The sequence below is a fragment of the Mycteria americana genome, chromosome 16, assembly GCF_035582795.1.
Source record: "Mycteria americana isolate JAX WOST 10 ecotype Jacksonville Zoo and Gardens chromosome 16, USCA_MyAme_1.0, whole genome shotgun sequence".
NCBI lineage: Eukaryota > Metazoa > Chordata > Aves > Ciconiiformes > Ciconiidae > Mycteria > Mycteria americana.
This window is the reverse complement of record NC_134380.1, coordinates 6821150-6839977: the sequence shown is the minus strand read 5'-3', so window position 1 is coordinate 6839977 and position 18828 is coordinate 6821150. Positions and strand designations below refer to the sequence as shown.

Genomic DNA, 18828 nt, shown 5'->3' with positions numbered 1-18828 from the left:
TTTTAGATCCCCAAATCCCACATGTGGAGGAAAGGACTGCTCTTGCTGATTGTTTTTGCTGGCCTGTTTAACGAGGATTCTAGACCCTTGTCAAGCTAAGGGGTTCTAAAAAATTTCAGTACAAAAACCCTCTAAGCACACTTAGAACCAATCTACTCTCCTTTGAATTACATTACTATACTTCATAAAGCTTTCCCTCAAGTCTATCACTAGAAAACACTCATGTCACTTCCAGTAGATCTGGGGGAAACACAGGACAGAAGTGGAAAAAAACCTTGATCTCAAAAAAAAGATGGAGTACATAAAGTGCTTCTTTTTAATGAAAGAAATTCAAGATGTACAGTCAGGCTCAAGTTGTGCAGTTCACAAGCATGGGGGAAAAGAAACAGACACGAGTTCAAAACAGTCAGGAAGGGAAAGGTTTAACCGAGGACTAGGCTGGACTTGCCACCGGGTGGATTTCTCCTGGACGGTGCTGGTGCTACTGGGCTAGGAACAGGTGCAGCAGGCAGGGATTTTTCTTCATTCTGACCTGGGGCAGCTTCTACATCAGCCTCAGTGTTTTCTAGAAGAAAAGAAGCTTTTAAAGTGTTTGATGTGGACGATGAAAGCCAGATGTTTCGCTGGCTTAGACAGAAGATCAGCTCCTGGCTTACTCCAGTTTTCTCCAGGCTTACAGACACAGAGTGCTGCTGTAACCCGCTGGCAGGATGACTTCAGCCCTCAGAAGTGTTTTAAGGATGAACTCCGATGCCTTACAGTTCAGTTTCAGGCATTCAAGAGCCACATTCACTTGGCTACTATTAGAGGACCCCAGCATTTTTTTTTTTTTTTTAAATGACAAGCAGCTTAAGTCTTGTACATATTATTAGTCAGCGTATGACTATGACAATTGTAACTCAAGTCTGAGCAGGTGCTGGAAACCAAGTCACAGAAGCACCAGTACTTGTAAGCAAGAGCTCAAACTACATTCCCAATTTCGTAACTAGAGGGAAGAGGATCTGACACACACTTCTGAGGCTTCACACAGAACAGACTAGGGAATAGCCATGCATGGGTAGGCTCCGATCATACATTCCCTGGAAAGCACAGGATAGTTTCATTATTTTAAATACTTCTGAACAACCACAAATGAAGACAGGACACAGAAGGAATTCTTCACAGGAAGCACTTTAGATACTGTAGCAAATAACTAATGTCTCTGCTTCATTGACAATTAATTCATGAGCACAGCAAGTGCATTAGCACTTCACATTTTTATAGATTAACACAGTTATGAGCCAAATGCCCAAATCAGCACCAAGTAGTCCCCTGATACTTGGTGGGGCAAGGGGAATGGAGCTTCACCACCAACTCTGTGAAGATGTACTTCATCTGGTTTTTTAACAGACCTCTTAGTTTCATGTAATGATCACTAGTTCTTGCTTTGGAGGATTTGGGGAACAGCTGCACATTCACCTTAACCTCCACCTTCATGATTTAGTAAATCTTCATCGTATTCCCTCTCCCCCAGCCTGCTCTTCAAACTGAAGAGGCACAGCCATTTTCATCTCTCCTCATAAGGCAGCTGCTGCACTTCCTTACCTTTCCCATTACCTTCCTCCACCCCTTGTTTACCTCCACTGCAACCTTCTGGCCTTTACATTTCAAGGACTGTAGACACGATTCAAGATGTGGGCATATCATTGTTTACAGAGGCAAAACAATGTCTTGTTTCCCATTCTCTCCCTGATAATATTCAACATTCTGCTGGCACCCCCAAACATTTCAGAGAACTTTCAGTAATAAGACTCAAGGCTGATCCTGGGAGTTGACTGCTGCACAGAGCTGAACACAAGGCTGGCATGGATTAGGTGCTGGTCCCCCCCCCCCCCCCCCCAGATGCATTACTTTATACTTATATAAAAATTATTCTGCCACCATTTTACCTGCTTATCTTGTTTAAGTTGAGTCCTTCTGACAGTTAGATTTTCCCACCATCAGCACATTTGGCTACTTGAAGGAGATAATATCACCAACAAAATTGGAGACGTCACTGTTCATTACCTTTTCCAGGTCACAGATGGAGGCACTGAATAAAACTAGTCCCAGCATCACTTCCCATGGCTCAATTTTTCCAACCTGAAAAGCAATCACTAAGCCCTACCCTTTGCCTCCTATTCTTTAGGAGGCTCCTTCCTGTCCACAGGAGCAGCTTTACTCCAATCCTGTGGCAACTCAGTTTTTTGTGGGTTTGTTTGGGTTTTTTTTGGTTTTGTTTTTAATAACCTTTGATGCAGAATTTTATCAGAAACGCTGAAAACCCACTTGTGTCACTGAATCCCCTGTATCCATGCTTATAATAATATCAAAGAACTCCAGCAGCTTAGTATAGTCTCCATGCAATCAGAAATAATCTACAATATAGATTCTCTGCTGTATTCACTAAGCCACAGGCACATCTGAACAAAACAGTCAATACAAAGTTTTAAGCTTGGAGCTTTGTAGCTCATGCGTTCCACCGCCTGCTTACTCAGCAAGCCGAGAACAACTGCGGCCATGCCCACTGTTCATACAGCACTGAATGCTCCATTGTCTGTGCCTTCAGCAGACAGTCCGAGTGCTGTGCAGTACTCATGATGATCTGTCCACCAAACACCAGACTCCACCTTCCTGTGTATCATGTGAAGTCAGTCCTTGGTGACAGTCAATTGAGTGCTGTTCTAGTTCTCCTGAGCTAGCCATATTCATTAAGTACACAGTGCTAAGTGAATCACAAAAGAAACGAGAACTACTACCACAGGAGACTTTGGGGAAGTTTCTGTAGCATTTAGAGGCTCATGTAGCCAGTGGATACACACATTAGTACTTCCCACATAATCAAGGTATAGATAAGTTTGCTAACCTAATAACTGAAGTGGTAAATGCAACAGGATCAGATCAAATGTCAAAGTTCTTCCCTTATCAGAATGGCTATAATCTCTGAAACAGCTTTCTACTGAGTATACTGCAAACCATTGCAAACTTTGATGCACAGAAGGGAGCTACAGCTTCCAAACAGGAAGCAAGACACTGCTGCAAAAAGAACAAGTTTTCTTCCCCTAGACAGATGTGATTAAATAAATATGTGTATCCCTACTTGGGGTTTATAATCGGTTACATACAGAAAATAATTTCCAAATTCAGAACAACAAGCATTTTTTAACGATGGAAACCTATTAAGAATCTAGTTATGCTGTGAACTCGTAAGCAGACAGCTTTTATTTGGAGGTGTATTCATTCAGCCCCTTTCAAACCCTGGAGACAGCTCTACAACACCAAGTACAAAATGACATGTGTGACAGGTGGGATGTTCACCAGCTCACATCTGCCATCTCAGCAGGAATATAAAGTGCTGGAGTGACACAGCTAGCTCAACAAGACACTGTGCTCCATTAAGCTACGATACCCAAAGCTATCAACACTAGAAATTAACAATTCATTAAAATTCTTGGGTATCTGCCACAGATGCCATGTCCAGGAGGCATTAACTTTCTACTCCTTCCTAAGTACCATCAGTGGAAGTTTAACATTCCAACCTTCAAACCTTTGCCTGTCATTTTTATTTTATCTTGTCCATCTTAAAAAAAAAAAAATTTTAATTATGGCCACAACAGTAAATAACGCCAGTTACTTTCCAGTAACACTTCTTTTTTTTTTTTAAACCACCTCCCAGCATACATTTGCTTGGTACTTGATAAGAACTTCCTTCACTGTCACCTACCAGAAACAATCCAAAAGCCAACAAATATGACACCTGTGAAAATGGGAACTTGTTCTAAGAGTCAGGAATATAATTTTGTACTCAAAGTTTCAGTCAGCTGTTGCTAACCCAGGCAGCCCTATTTCTCCTTCCTCCCATCTCTTTTTGCCTCACTGCTGCTTGCAAGCTCTCATCTGGCCCCATGGTGAGCTGGTTTAAACAAGTACCAGGAGAAGCAGCAGAGCCCTTAGATCAGCTTACTTCTATTATCAAACCACATCCTCCTACTTGAGGCATAAACTCTAAATGCCTACAGTGCTAATTAAGATCAGACAGACATGGGAAAGAAATACTAAAGAAGCCTGTAGAGTTTGATTACAAGCAGCCTGCTAAACAAGCAAGACTTATTTTGGGCACAGATACCACTTAGAGGTAGTTAAAAACATTCTGGAACAACTCTCACCCTCCCAGCAGAAGTCTTTTCAGGACATGGAACTGCTAATGGCTTTAGTGATCTCCCACAACTCAGTAGGTGTTCAAAGTAGCACTTCGAAAGTACCTGGTCAACATACACATTCCTCTCATCAGGAAGTAAGCTATACTTAAGGTGAATCTTACAAAGGAGAGATTTCCAGCCTCAGAGCTAGAAAAAACACTTCAAGGTCAATATGCATGCTGCCAGGGGAAATGCCTCTGTTTACATGAATTTTGCAGTATGTATATGAACCTCCTTGGCAGAAATCAGCATTTAAAAAGCAACAGGAACTTAAAAGCTAGTTAATGCAGATGCTTGCAGATGCAGTAGCTGGTTTTGATTATTTCCGTGAATGTAGTGTTTGCTGTATGAGAAGACAATAGAAAAGAAGTAAATTGCTAAACTAAAATCCATTAAGTTGACTGTACTATTTAAATATAAGCTACTATAAACAGCAGTATAGGCTTTCAATCACTGAAATCTTTGCAAGATGGTATCCACCTTGCCTTCTAGTACTTAAACAAATCTTGACACCAACTACTGCTGGCAAAATAAATGAACAGGACTGTTCTCATTTTTAACCTGATGACTAACAGGCACTCTGCCATTTTATTCCATATCCACACTTCCACTGAAGGTCACTTTATTGATTCGGTGGCTTCAAGGGACAACCCCAAGCTGTCTCTCTCCTAATACATGACAATTTAGATATCCTACATCCACTTCTATTTCAAAAGCACCTAACTGCAAAAGGCTTTTACTAGAAGAGTCCGAAGGAGTTACTCACCAGAAGTTTCACCACCACCATCTCCTCCCTAGAAGAGAGAGAAACACGTTATATCTCATACTTCACAATGTGTTTTCCCCCTCCATCAAGGGGGTACTCAACACTCCCCGTTATGACCATGGTAGTCGGGCACGCTGCTCTATCTAGAAACACTTTCTGAGTGACAGACCCAATGAAGCACTTTTAGACCAGCACCCGGCTCTTATGGACAGTTATCAGAGTGGCATGGTGGGCTCTGCATACATATTTCTACAGATCAATATCATGGGTTTGTAAGCACCAATTCTTACAGAGTGACTAATTTAATTTCATCAGATGTTTATTTACCTAACATCCTTTTAAAAGCTTAAACAGATACTACTGAAGAAATCCTGATGACCGGTAACATGTGGCACACTTCTTATTCCTACACTGTGAAGGATGCAGGTGGGCAAGAGCACTTTGTTATAAACAGCATCCTTCATGAGGCAGCACTGACAGAAACCAGAACATCGTAACTGCCGAGCAGTAGCGACAAGAAAGTTATACCATAAGCAATTAGCAATAATAGTTCAGTGTCCCCTCCTGAACTAAGCGACTCTTTCGCACACGAAACATTTATCTGTTAGCAAGGCCAAGAGCATTTGTTCTATCCAGGATATTTAACGTCATTTGTGAAATACAGATCAGTTTTTTGCAACATTACTAATAAAGTTTTCTCACTGCATAAACAGCTAAACATTCTTTTCATACTGAATCCATTCACAGGCTGCAACTTGACACAAAGAATCAGAAAGTCTTGCAGCAGCAACTGAGGCTCCTCAATGGCATGAGGTTTTTAATCAACTTTCACAGATTTAACATTGCTAATTACATAGTGAAACTGCACTCATATGGATATAAGTGCACAGAAACTCACACAAATATAGCACCTTAAGTCTCAGACTGGGCTACAGTACAGTAGCTCCAGCTTCTGCTGTTTGTAGTGATAACTACTGCATAAAATTAAAGTATTCCGCATTGGAAGAATCTGTTTGCAAAGCTAAGAACCACAGTATTTAATACAATTAAGTAGAAAATAGAATTAGACTAAACAGGTTATTTTTGTTTTCTGTGGTAGCAGCTATAAATTTAATCTCACTTATATTTGCTAAATTGGAACAAGACATTTTCTGCAACAAAAAACAATTTCATGGCTCGAAGCGCCTATTAATAACAAAAATGGGTTAAAGTGATGATTGATGCCAATTATCAAAATAAAACTTGCTGTTTATAACCCATGAGGCAAAAGGTATCTGCCACAATATTCGAGATCAACAATTTACCTACCCAGTTCTTTTCAGAAAACCTAAAGCTGGAGACCTTTAAAGAACAAGATTTCTTTTTTCCTCTATAATTTGTTTATGTAAGTGCAGTCTGCCCTAGGTTCCTGTTTTTCTAAGTTCAGAGGAATTGTTACTCGTCATCCTGTTTTTTCCATTAAACGTAATCGAGCAAAACCCACCTTAACACTACAAATCATGCTCTCTATTGCTACCAAGTAGACAGTTTACATAGAAAGTAACACACCTGAAGGTATTATTAAAGACAGTGACAGAAATAAAACAAGCATTCAGGCTACTGAAGGAAGTACTTGCTGGGATGTGAAACCAAGTCTTTTGTCAGTCAACAGATCCACACAGTTTGTTGTAGGTAACTACTGCTTGTAAAATCTGTTAAAACACACAATTACACACATGGCTGAAGCTAGATTTCACACCACTTCATTACTGTCTCATCAATGAGGAGAGTTAAGAGCTCTAGAAAGTAGTCCTTTCAGAAAAATCCAGCCCTTCATCAACATACTGTAAGGCTATCATGGAAAAGAAAACCTTCAGGGAAAGAAGAGATTCAAATCCTACAATGCTTCCAATGTGTGAACCTCGGTGATAAAGCAATCACACACAGAGCATGAATTGTCCCATTATCAGGCTCTTCATAGTTAATGTACTGACCTTGGGATCTACAAAGTCTCCACAGTTTGCATCAGTTGAGTTTCTTCTTTGTGGTCCAGATGATTCACAGTCTTCTCTGATTTCACCTGCCTTAGTCCCTACAAGCAGAGATTGATTCTAATCAGGTTGCAAGATGAACTTACTGGGAAAGCAGATCATAAATAGTCAGGTTTTTGGGAGATTTGGGTGGTTTGGGTTTTTTTTGTTTGTTTTTTAAATTAAAGCTTTACCATTTGTGCTGGTTTTGGCTGTGGTAGAGTTAATTTTCTTCATAGTAGCTAGTATGGGGCTATATTTTGGATTTGTGCTGAAAACAGTGCTGATAACACAGGGATGTCTTAGTTACTGCTGAGCGGTGCTTACACAGAGTCAAGGCCTTTGCTGCTTCTCACCCCACCCCACCAGCCAGTGGGCTGGGGGTGCACAAGAACCTGGGAGGGGACACAGCCGGGACAGCTGACCCCAACTGACCAAAGGGCTATTCCATACCATATGGCATCCTGCCCAGCATATAAAGCTGGGGGAAGAGGGAGGAAGGAAGGGGGGGATGTTCGGAGTGATGGCATTTGTCTTCCCAAGTAACCATTACGTGTGATGGAGCCCTGCTTTCCTGGAGATGGGTGAACACCTGCCTGCCCATGGGAAATAGTGAATGAATTCCTTATGTTGTTTTGCTTGCATGCGTGGCTTTTGCTTTACCTATTAAACTGTTCTTATCTCAACCCACAAGTTTTCTAACTTACTCTTCCGATTCTCCCCCCCACTCCACTGGGGGGAGAGTGAACGAGCAGCTGTGTGGGGCTTAGTTGCCTGCTGGGGTTAAACCACACCACCATTCTAGGATGTCCTGGTCCTTTAAATACTGCCTCACAAATTCCTGTCTTACAACAGGGTCATGCAGTTGAGGGTGCCATTTAAACAGATGGAAACTAGGGTCCCAAGGCCATCCATACTGGAAGCACTTTGCCAAAATGGAAGCTTAATCCCAGCTGCGAGTACAACACAAAGCTAAACTTCCTCTGATTAATCAAGACCAATCAGTGCTACTCCAAATTCTAAGACACAAGTTCACCTTACTGTGACTTGATTAACTTGGAGAAATTGTATCCAAAATACAATTCTCTGCTTGCAACATCTATGCCCAAGACTTGCATAAAAAAAACCCTCTGGAAGCAATTCAAAATGAGAAATAAAAAATCCCATGCAAGTAGACATCATTTATAGCCCTAAACTACCAAGTAGGAAGTGAACTCTGGTTTCCACACTGAGCCACTGGCAGCGTCAGGCAGATACAAAAAAAAAGAATTCATGCATGTCAGCAGATCTGGAAACAAAGCACTACGTTCTTACCCGATGATTTAGCCCAGGAAGGTGGGTTTTCTTCAGGAGTTCCAAAGATGCTGGATGCCATTTTGTTCCTTCGCACAGGTTGTTCTTTTGGTTCATCAAAACCCAAGGAAAAGTTGGACCCACCACCAGGAGGACGCAGGACTCTGGAGAGAGAGCCAGCTTTACAACCTTGCATGTACCATTACTAAGCTGCACTCCAACATATAAAACAAGACTAATAAGCCAAGAGACCATTGTTGCCTCTTGTAATGGGCAGTCATACAGGCTAAAATCTGTCCAAACAGAAACTACGCGAGATGACTGTATTATGCATTGGCTTTGAACAAATGACAGACTGTCATGTCTTCAGCACATAATTTGAACTATAAAGGTAAGCTGCCTGCCAGCATTCAATCCAGGCACTGCATCTCCACTACGCTTCTCTTCAGTGACACTTACAAAAATAAAACGCTCCTGCACTCCACTTGTGCTCTTGCTTTACTAGGTGTCAACGAGAGCTGCTGCTACCAGTCTTCAGTCTGAGACAATTAAAAAAAAAAAAAAAAAAAAAGGTATGTGGGCATGTCAAATTCCAGCTGTTTTCTTAAGAGTACCCTGTGAAGGCTAACATTAATCTTCAAACTGGCAGCACAGCAAAGACTAAAGTTTGGCATATGAGCCAAAGTACTGGTTGCATCACTGATAACTCAGGGCTGCAGCCTTTATTGAGATTTGTTTCATCAGAAAAACCCTCAAGTCTGCAGCATGTTACTGGACTGGACTTAAAAGATGCAATTAAACAGTTTTAAGTTAGACTATTATTAGGAGAAACACATGTACAAAGCTCCAGATATGTAACCTAAATCTAACAACCTTCTATTAGACACAAAAGAAGCCTGCCTGGTACTTCATGAGCTATATTATGGTCTGCTTTCCATATTGCAGAAATCAACTAAAATTAACAGCAGCAGCAAAATAAATCTTGAAATGTAAATTCCTTCAGATATAGTTTTCTCAAGCATGAGATCTTTTCAAGGCTGATGTGTTAGCTGGAGAAGCCAGACAAAAGCCAGGAGAATAAAAATGTACAAGGCCGTAAGAGAACTGTCACAACCCCCAGAGAGATGTGTGTACACCAACAGAACTGGGCTTTCAAGATATCCAGTGCTCAAGTGAAGACCAGAACAAGCTAGGACAGGTGCACACTTCATATTCTTTTCAAATAATTTAATAAATTAAAGTTAGAACTTCACAACAGAAAACAGTACACCGCTTGTTAATGCACCAAACCTAGGAATTCAACACAAAGAACACGTCTGTTTTTACACGTCATCACCATTGGTGATAGCATTCAGATCTTTAGAGACTTCGTGCCTATTGCATTCCAGATGCCACACAAAAACACTTCTCCATCCTACAGAACTCAACACAACAGCAAGAAAAATTCACAGAGGTGTTTGGCATGGATATTTAGTGTTACTTAACTAGCAAACTACTTTTCCTTACAAAATTCTTCTCCAAAGTTCCAACTACTAATGCTCAGCTGCTAATGGGAGGATCCCAGTAGACTGTATAACATGTTTTAAGAATCCAAGAACACTTTATGACTTGCTTTGTCTCCTTTCTGAATTAATGGTCTTGAATTGCTCCATTATCTATTTTTTTCCAGAGGAAATGTCCTGGTATAGAAGGTTTATTTTCTTAGTTACATCTGTTGCACTTACTAATTGGAAGAACAGTCTGTTCAAAGGAGGGCTTGTTCCCACATCTTAGATCACCTTTATTTTACCAGAGCAGTGAAACCAGTACTCTCTTAACAGCACAACAGTTTCCACTGACAGTCTTAATAAAATTAACAATTGAAGGAATTGAAGGAAAAAAAGCCATCACTCAAACTGTTAAAGAGTAATCCCTCTTGCCAACCTCAGCTAGAGGTTGACAGATTTTATTAGAAGCCTCTTGCGGCCCTGCGATGTTGTAACATCAAAGCTACATTTAACACTTCAAGCAATGAACCGCTCCTAAAATTGCACCTGATACCCAGTGATGCATACTGAAAATTCACCCACAGCTCCATCCAGGAAGCACTCCTGTAAAGGGTTTGGGTTTTTTTGCTTTGTTTTAAAACGCACCCCAAAAAGCTAAAAGCAAACAGGAACAATCTGCTTTGTCAGGCCAAAACCTTACAGAAAAAAGACACGATAGCTTGAAAAAACAGACACGATCTTCTCCAAGCCAGCTGTTACTCCTGCAAAAACGTGGATGCCCGACAAAGTGCCGTGCATCTCTTCCAGACGTACCTGCCAAGTTTTCTTTGTTTCGAGACAGGCTACGGCTTCCTCCGCCCTCCCCAGCCGCAGCTCCCCAGCCCCCCCTTGTCCCCCGGGAGCCCGGCCGAGGCCCCGCCGCAGGGTCGGAGCCGGGGGAAGGGGCGTCCCCCGCCCCTGAGCATGCTCCCTGCGAGGCCACAGCAGCAGCAGCTCAACAAAACGGCCACCCCGGCCAGGGCGAGGTGCCGGCCGGCCGCCAAGCGCAGCGGCGTGCGGGGACGGAGCCGCGAGCGGGGCGCGACACCGGCCGACCCGCCGCCTCCCGCCGAAGCGGGCAGGTAGGGAGGCCGCGGAGAGCAGACAATGGAGCCCGCTCGGCCCCACCCAGAACGCGGCAGCCTCCGGGGCTGCTCCGTCAGGCGAAGGGGTAAAGGCGGTCTCAGCAGCCGCAGAGAGGGGAAGGCGGCAGGCAGAGGGGAGAGGAGGGGAGCAGGGGTGCAGTGCCCCCCCCGCCCCCGCGATAGGGCTGCGTGGCCGCGCAGCGAGGCAGGGAGTCGCCTCCCTTCTTTGTTAGGAAGGGGCAGGGACGCACACGCACACCCGAGCAGACCGGGGTGGGTCTCGCCAGCTCCCACCCCTGCCGCTCCCAACCCCCCTCCCCCGGGCAGCTGCGGCAGGCCACGGCCACGGCCTGCCTGCCCCCCCCCCGCCCCCCGACAGCGCAGCTGACTCGCCGAGCCGACAGGCAGCCCGCTACCCCCGGGTGGGTGCGGCCGCCGCCGCCTCCCACCGACCCGCCCGGCGCGGCCGGGAAACCGCGAAGAGGAACGGCACACGCCGAGCCCTGACCCGGCCGGCGCCTGCGGCCCCTCCGCCCCAGCACCGCGCCGAGCCTCCGGTCCCTCCACCCCCCTCAGAGCCGCTCCAGGCAGCCCCTTCCGTGGCCAGCCGGGCGCCCAGGCCCTGAGGCGAGGCAGAGTGCCGGCGCCGCCGCGAACGCCCTCAGCCCTGCCGCCCTAATGGTCCCAACGGCCCCCGAGCCCCTGCCGGACCTGGAGCTGCTCCTGCCACTGGGGTCCATGCCCGAAAAGGTGGTCGTGGTGGTCATGGCGGCAGGGACGGAGGAGATGGACAAAGGGGAAAGGGCTCCGTTGAGAGGCCAGCGGGGAGTGACGGTCCCGGGAACGGAGCACCCTCCCCCTCACTGGCTTGCCCTGCTGCTGCCGGTGACAACTGCAGCCGCCGCCCGCACCGGCCGCGCTTTTTATACCTGCCTTAAGGCCCACCTCTCAGCGGCCTTCTCATTGGGCTGTTCAAACCCAATCCCGAGCTTCTATTCGACCGCGCCCTGCCACTCTGCCCTTTGGCCCGCCTCACCGTCTATTCTGAGGCGCCTTGCCTCATCCGTAAAAGCTCATTGGTAAAGTAATACGTCTGCTCTGCGGTGATTGGCTGTGCCTGGGCGGCGGCGCCTTTTGTTGATGATTGGCGGGAGGCCTGTCGTTCATATCAGGTGAGCTGTGATTGGCTTAGCCACACATGAGGCGAGACAAAAGTCTCGGTGGCGTTTCCCTTGTGAAGGGTGGCCGCGCTGTGAGGAAAGTCCAGGCGAGGGGGGAGGCTCCACCACCCCACCCATCGCCCTTCCTCGACAAACAGCCCTTCATGCCCCACCTGCCACCTCCAAGGACATCACCTCAAGTACCATCGGGCCACCAACGCCCATCCTTGGCGCTCTAATTGGCCATCCCTGCTGAGGCTCTGCTCCCTCACACTTACCACCATGCTGGGAGGTGGCCCGGCCGGTGCCAGCCTTGAAGTTGCCTCAGAGCATGTCACAGCACAACTCCAAAGTACATGGATGAACACTACAGAAGCCATCAAGGTGCAGGAGGTGTCTGCACAAGGCTGCTGTGGCATTAGAGGTTGGCTCTAACGAGGATGGAGAAGCACCCGATGGCCTGCCAGGGCTGCTGCAGCAGGGATGGCGTGAAACACTGTCACCTCAGAGCAGAACACACAGGGCAATAAAATAATTTGCAATATCAGACGATTTTGGAGCAGTGGATTCTTCCATTAAAATTAGGCCACTCCCAGAAGGTCTATAGTAGGTGGAGTACGAAGCCCAGCACTGCTCACCTATGTCTTAAAAGCACAAGGTTGCGTGCTTTTGTGCTGTGTATCTTCCACCAAGTGCCAGCACAAAACTCACACAGCACATAATTTAAATTACCAGATGTTGGCTGTTGACCTGTCAAATCCACCTTTGATTTGGTGACTGGGATCTTCCTGAATTCCCTGCAACTTTCTGACACACACACACTGCTTCCTTGATCACCGCAACTTTTACTCCAAAATTAATGCACCAGGACCTCCCACTGCAAATGGTATTTTAATTAGTACTTGCATAAAGGAGGGAGAAGGGGGAAAGAAAATCCCTATCTGTTCTATCCATCCCTCCCAGTTAGGGCTAATAATAGTCCTTAATACCCCCAAAACACTTTTCTCTAGAAAATATTTCTTTTTGGTCTGGAAAATGCAAGCTTTGTTTGTGCTGCTTCACTCTATGTACAACATGAGGTCAAGTGTCTGAATTATCACCAGCCTTAATGTTAACACAACTCAGGAAAGAGCTGAACTGCTAAAACTACACAAACAGGACCACAGTTGCTTTATTTTTTCTAATCTAGGATCTATTAAAAAATTCTTTAAAAAAAAAGAAAAAAGCCCCAACCACTATTTAGGTCCCCAGGGAATGCTCTATCACATCACATCTTTCTAGAGGTAGATTAAAGGGAAATTTTAAGTAACATGACACAGTTGTTTTAATTCTATTATCCCTTAGGCTTGGGCATTAAGAAGTCAAATGATACATACTTGCATACAGGTAAGCATCTGCTCTCTCAGGAACTTTCAAAAGTATTGTCATTTAAATGCTTTTTATTCAAACCCACAGGATTTGACTGTTAAATTTGCACCCCTGAGACATATGGAGCCATTTTTTAAAGTCAAGATGAAGAAAAACCCGTTCCCTCTGACAAAGCTAGTTTTAACATGCAGCTTTAAAATCCTAAACCTTCAATATTTCCAAGGGACCCCGCTGATCCCTCAGACACTCCTGACTGCAGGATAGTCTTTAAGTAAAAGCTGCTTTGCTGATTATTTACCCATAACAATATGAAGAGGTTTATGAAGATGGCTAGAGACACTGGGCTTTACACTCCTTCCCAGGATGATTACATTTGACCAGAACAATTCTCAGCAGCTGTTTGAAAAACTCAGACACCAAACAATTCCACCTGTTGTTGAAATTCAACTGGGAATGAATGCAAAAAGCATCTGGAAGCCTGAACAAGACTCCAGGAAATGCAAGGGTTAGGCAAGGAGAGATACCATTGGTTTGAGAAAAGCCTCAGCTTGGTCATCCTCCCGTGACCAAGGGTCTCTTCTTCACACCAGTCTCTGCTATTTCTGGCAGTCACAAAGCACTTTCTTTATTCCAAGCACCTCGTACAAAAAAGAGGTTTTGACTCAGTCTTGTCTTCTCTTCTTCCCCCAATTCATTCACAGCTGAAGGTAAAAAGTAAGCATCAGCCAATAAATAATCCTTGTTACAGCTGGATTTGCAGCTGTCAAAGACTTCCACATGGTAGAAGTTCAGTGGAAGACTGGTATCCTACAGATTCAACGGTTTGTCCTACTGAGCAGATGCTGTAGTTTGCAGGAATTGTGAAAGTTGCTTTGGTGCCTCTCTACATCTTCAGGTAAAGTTCGTAACAGTAAGTTACTGTTTGGGAAGGAGGCTTGAATCACAGCGTCCAGACTCCTCTCAAAGCTGCAGAGATGTACTTCTGAACAACATAAAAAGCAGAGTGGCCAATTCATGCTGCTGTTCTTGGCTGGGCATCCGGCATTACCAAGTCTGGCAGTGTACTCCAAAGCATTGTTCCTTAGTGGGGAGGAAAAAAAAAAAAAACCAAACAGACAAGCATCACAGGAAGGGGAAGTCAGTGTCCTGACAGAGTCCTCAAAGAGCCCCTTTCATTCCACTTTTGTCTTGTTCAAGTTTGCTTAACTGTGAAGTTTTCTTATCAAGTGATCCTTCAAGAGCCCTTGCAGGGCATCAGATGTGCTTTAATGAGATCTACGGACTCGATGTTGAAAGGGGGGGGATCTAAGCCACCAAAACCAGCACAAAATTCATCACAAAGGGTGTCCTTTGCATCCATGTCCCCCCAGAGAATATTCCTTTCCTAAGGAGCAACAATCTATTTACTACTTATTTGGCCTTTCACAGCCCAAGTCATTCCCCAGGGCTCCAAAGTCATCCTCATATCAGGATTAAATAATTGTCAAAACCTACAGCTCTTCCCATCGTCCCCATTCCCACTGCAGCTCCTCGCCGACTCAAGACACTTATGTTGTCTTTCTACAGCACCCCATGGACCCTCATTACTTCTGGGATCTCTGCTGACAGCGAGCCACTTCTTTCATGGCACCACCAGCCCTACTTGATCCCTCCCACACAAGCTGAAATTCTTCAGGAGGAGAGGAAAACTCTTCCCCTAGAAGGGACTCAAACCATTTCATAAACACCAGCTGGGCCTCCCAACATCTCCATGTAAGAGTAAGACCATTAGTCCCATGCTACTAGTGAAGAAACCAAAAACTGCAAACAGGGATCAAAATCCAGTCTTCCATCTCCTATTTATCCTCACACTCCTACATCCTAACCCCCAGGGATAAGTGCTGTACTACCAATTCATTCTGACATTAAGTACAAAAACCAAGATAAATTAGAGGATTAAATTATTCACTATCAGAACACATTCAGTTTGGCAACTGGTTAACAGCCAGAATGAACAAACCTCAATAATACAGAGAATGAAATGTATTACAGTGGTAATATAAGTTATTTAAATGTTTTTAGATTGTCTTTTATTACTCCACAACAGTCCATCACACCAGCTGACACAAGCGTACTGAGAAGTGGCCACAATCTAAATTCTAATAAAAATCTTTCAATTTATTGTTCACTTTCAATTTAATTCACGATGATCAAGGAAGCATCTAGTTTTTCATTTTTAGCTTTGAAAACAAATTGCTATTCCTTAGAAATTCAATTCTTTCCAACTGGGTGAAACATAGAAAGTATTACTTCTTTGAGCCAGTCACATTATACCTTTTCATTAATGTTGCAGTAACGGTCACAATAGAACCAGTACCCAACAGACAAAATGACAGCACATACATTACATTGTCTGCCTCAGAAGTAACAAAGTGATGGTACTAGAAGGCAATATTCTTGCAAGAAAATATTCTGGCTTTGACCATAACCTTTGCAGAGACGCTGCATCTGTTTTGGTATTGTAGTTACCTTGGCAGGAGCAATTATCTTAGTACTACTTCAGGGATTTTCCTTTTGTTGTGAACACCTCCATATGCCAGTACAAGACTCTCTCACATTACCGCTTGCAGTATTTCCTTACACTCTTGGCAGTTTAGCATATTCCATTTCAGAAAAGCCTTGCACTCCCAGAACCCCTTTTGAACCAGCATCTCAGCCCACTTAATATTGATCCTCACAAGAGCCCTATTAAATGGGTATTATCCCCACTGTGCAGATACACTAAGGCACTGATTTTCAGGTGTGAAATAAGGGTCCCACCAAAACCAGCTGTGCTTTCAATCTGTCATTATCCCCCCCCCCCGCACATGAATAAAAACGGCTTACTTTAGGTGCCTGAAACAAACAATTTTGGTTACATCTTTTTAAATAACTGGTAGAGTCCATTCCACCACTGAAACTGTTTGAGGGACTGAAGACCCAGTATATGTTAAAGGCAAGGTCTTACCATCCACAAGAACTTGCTAGAGTATTGTATCCAATTATGACTTACTCCATTCTTTTTCATTTAAAAACCATGAGAGGAATACTAACTAAATTGCATGGCAATCACTTTAGAATACATTATTTGAGCATTGTGGGTAATAACATAATTTGCCCAGGCTCTTGAATGTTGTCAGCTGTTTAATAAACATGAAAAGCTTACCCCACAACTAGTGTGACAAGACCTCTTCGCCCAGTTTTCCTTTATCCTCCGACATTTGGACTGCCAGTAGTCCATTAGACTACTAGCATAAACACGAGAACTGTTACAACTCAAGCCAGGCCAAACAGCTAAGTGAACTCCAAATAATTTGATCCAAATTGTTTATATCCCTGTACTTCATACCACTTCCGAATCATCACCCCTAGCAGTAGCTTAGTGAAGATGAAGTCACAGCAAAACCACCTAGGTCCCAGCAAACAGGAATCAACAGGTAAATTCTCTCAGCAGCAGAGGAACAGTACTGACAAGCAACAAGTTCTGTTGTAAGGAGAGTATGTGCAAGACCATGCAAGAAGAGTTCTAAAAAATTAGTTTAAAAAAAACCAGGTTAGTATTTCTGCATTGCTATGTACACAAATATGTATCAGAATGTGCCAGTCCTTTTAACAGTTTGCTAAACTAATGGAAATTAACTGTTTGAAGCTCTTAAGGAACTCTGAAAGTTTCTTGATTTTTATCTAATCAAGGAAACATCTCCCAGGAAAGACCATTTTATCAGTTTTTGATTGCAGTCACCATCTTGCATAAACACCATTCAGCACTATTACAGGAAATATTTCAGAAATATGAGGAGCAAGCTCAGGTGAATAGCAGAAAGATGTTAGAAATGAAGAAATGTAGGTGATCTGCCTCTCCATTTTTTTTAATAGCCTGTTGCTAAATACTAGAGGAAATTTCAATTTATGTTGAATTAAGGAGTATTCCCAAAGCTGTCACATCCATTCAAAGGTACAAAAGCCTATGTTTTTCATTTTTGTACAGGGGAATTTTGGTAAGCTAATCAAAATTCATGTTAAATGGTCTCGTTTTGTTAACGGAACATTATGTTACAAGAATCCTGCACAGAAGTTCATGACAGATGAAGTACCACTCTACTAATTCAGGAAATTAAGACATTGTTTTTGAAAGCATGCTGTTCAGTACCTGTCACTTGACTTATATTGCCTCAGGAAAGAAAAAATAGCAGGCAAGATACAACAGGGAGTTTTGAGCCTCACAGTCTTAAGTTGGGCTGAAAAAGCGCTGTATTTAAGGAGACCTCACCCTTTCTTCAGAAACTAATGCAAGTCCAAACATCTTTTTTGGCCAAATAAGATAAAGACAGCTTTCTCCTGGGAAAAATCTTGGCATGACATCAAGTTCAAAGAATTTTATACACTGTTATCAGCAGTCTAGCCAGGTTGAAACCAGAGATCCTAAAGCCAAAGAGCAATGTATTCCATATATAACCTATGAAAGGTGTTGAAATATATTCCCCCACTCCCTTTTTTTTTTTTTCCAAATAAGTTTTTTCCACGCCTTTGTGGGTTTGGATATGAAAACATTTCACAATAGGGAATTCTAACCTTGCAATATACCACAGAAGTCTACAAGATACATACCAGAGTAAGAAATAATCTGCTTAACAGTAGAATGTCCTAGAAGTAAAACAATGGCATACAGTACATTTCATTCTTCAGCTACGTAGTCAAAAGCAACTGCGAAAACAGATGCTATTTTTCTTAATCTCCATTAGATGCAATTAATGTAATATCAAATGTGTTAAAATAGTGACAGAAGTCAAATAGATCATTGTCCATCAACTAAATGCACAGACCCATCATTTTGCCACAAAGTAAAAGAATTTCCAGATCCAGCAAGCACAGGCCTAGCATGTAATAATCACTTCTTGAATTAACCATTACAAAAACTACCACCAAAAAGCGAGCTCTGCTAACAAGTTAATACCTAAAAGAGCATTAACTTGCTGCAAACACTACAAAATATTAGAACATTCCTAGGACATCAGAGAACACTTTGGGGCTGCTGAGTAGACAGGTACATAGTCTTTCACAAACATCCATGGATTTCACCGCAACCTCTAAACTTCCTCGTGACAGAACTCCAGAACAAGAGCCTTGTGGAAGATACCCATGAAAAACATCATTGTCACTAGCTCCCTTCAGTACTTCAAACCTCTTCCTCTTTCAAGCAGGAAAACGACAACAGTAAAGCAGAGCTTGGAATCTACACCACCATAGCTAAATACACTCAAAAATAGAACTCAATTTTTTATTTTTGCTTTACATTTCCAAGCATCTCCCATTCCATACCATGGTAAACTGAATGGTTAATGAAATTATTTGCTCTTTTAAACTTAATGTTTACATCAGAAAGCAT

At 43.3% G+C, this 18828-nt stretch overlaps 1 protein-coding gene across 2 annotated transcripts; it reads right to left on the bottom strand.

Annotated features, from left to right (window-relative positions):
* Positions 1-293: 293 nt before the first annotated feature.
* On the bottom strand, positions 294-11788 carry JPT1 (Jupiter microtubule associated homolog 1). Of its 2 annotated transcripts, none has more exons than XM_075518544.1 (5): positions 11608-11788; positions 8307-8449; positions 6957-7054; positions 4984-5011; positions 294-580 (listed from the first exon to the last, which is right to left on the bottom strand). In XM_075518544.1, exons 1-5 carry the CDS (start codon positions 11661-11663, stop codon positions 423-425), a joined length of 483 nt encoding a protein of 160 aa, XP_075374659.1. In that variant the 5' UTR covers positions 11664-11788; the 3' UTR covers positions 294-422. The 2 variants fall into 2 exon arrangements, with proteins under 2 accessions (XP_075374659.1, XP_075374660.1); XM_075518545.1 differs by having other exon boundaries at positions 294-565.
* Between the last annotated feature and the right edge of the window lie 7040 nt (positions 11789-18828).

Excerpts from the sequence above, each read along its gene's own strand:
- JPT1 (XM_075518544.1), bottom strand. The coding sequence starts at position 11,663 with ATGACCACCACGACCACCTTTTCGGGCATGGACCCCAGTGGCAGGAGC. Across the intron at positions 8,450-11,607 it reads AGTGGCAGGAGCAGCTCCAG|AGTCCTGCGTCCTCCTGGTG; the intron begins GTCCGGCAGGGG and ends CTCTCTCTCCAG. Across the intron at positions 581-4,983 it reads TGGTGGTGGTGAAACTTCTG|CTTCTTTTCTTCTAGAAAAC; the intron begins GTGAGTAACTCC and ends ACACTTTAAAAG.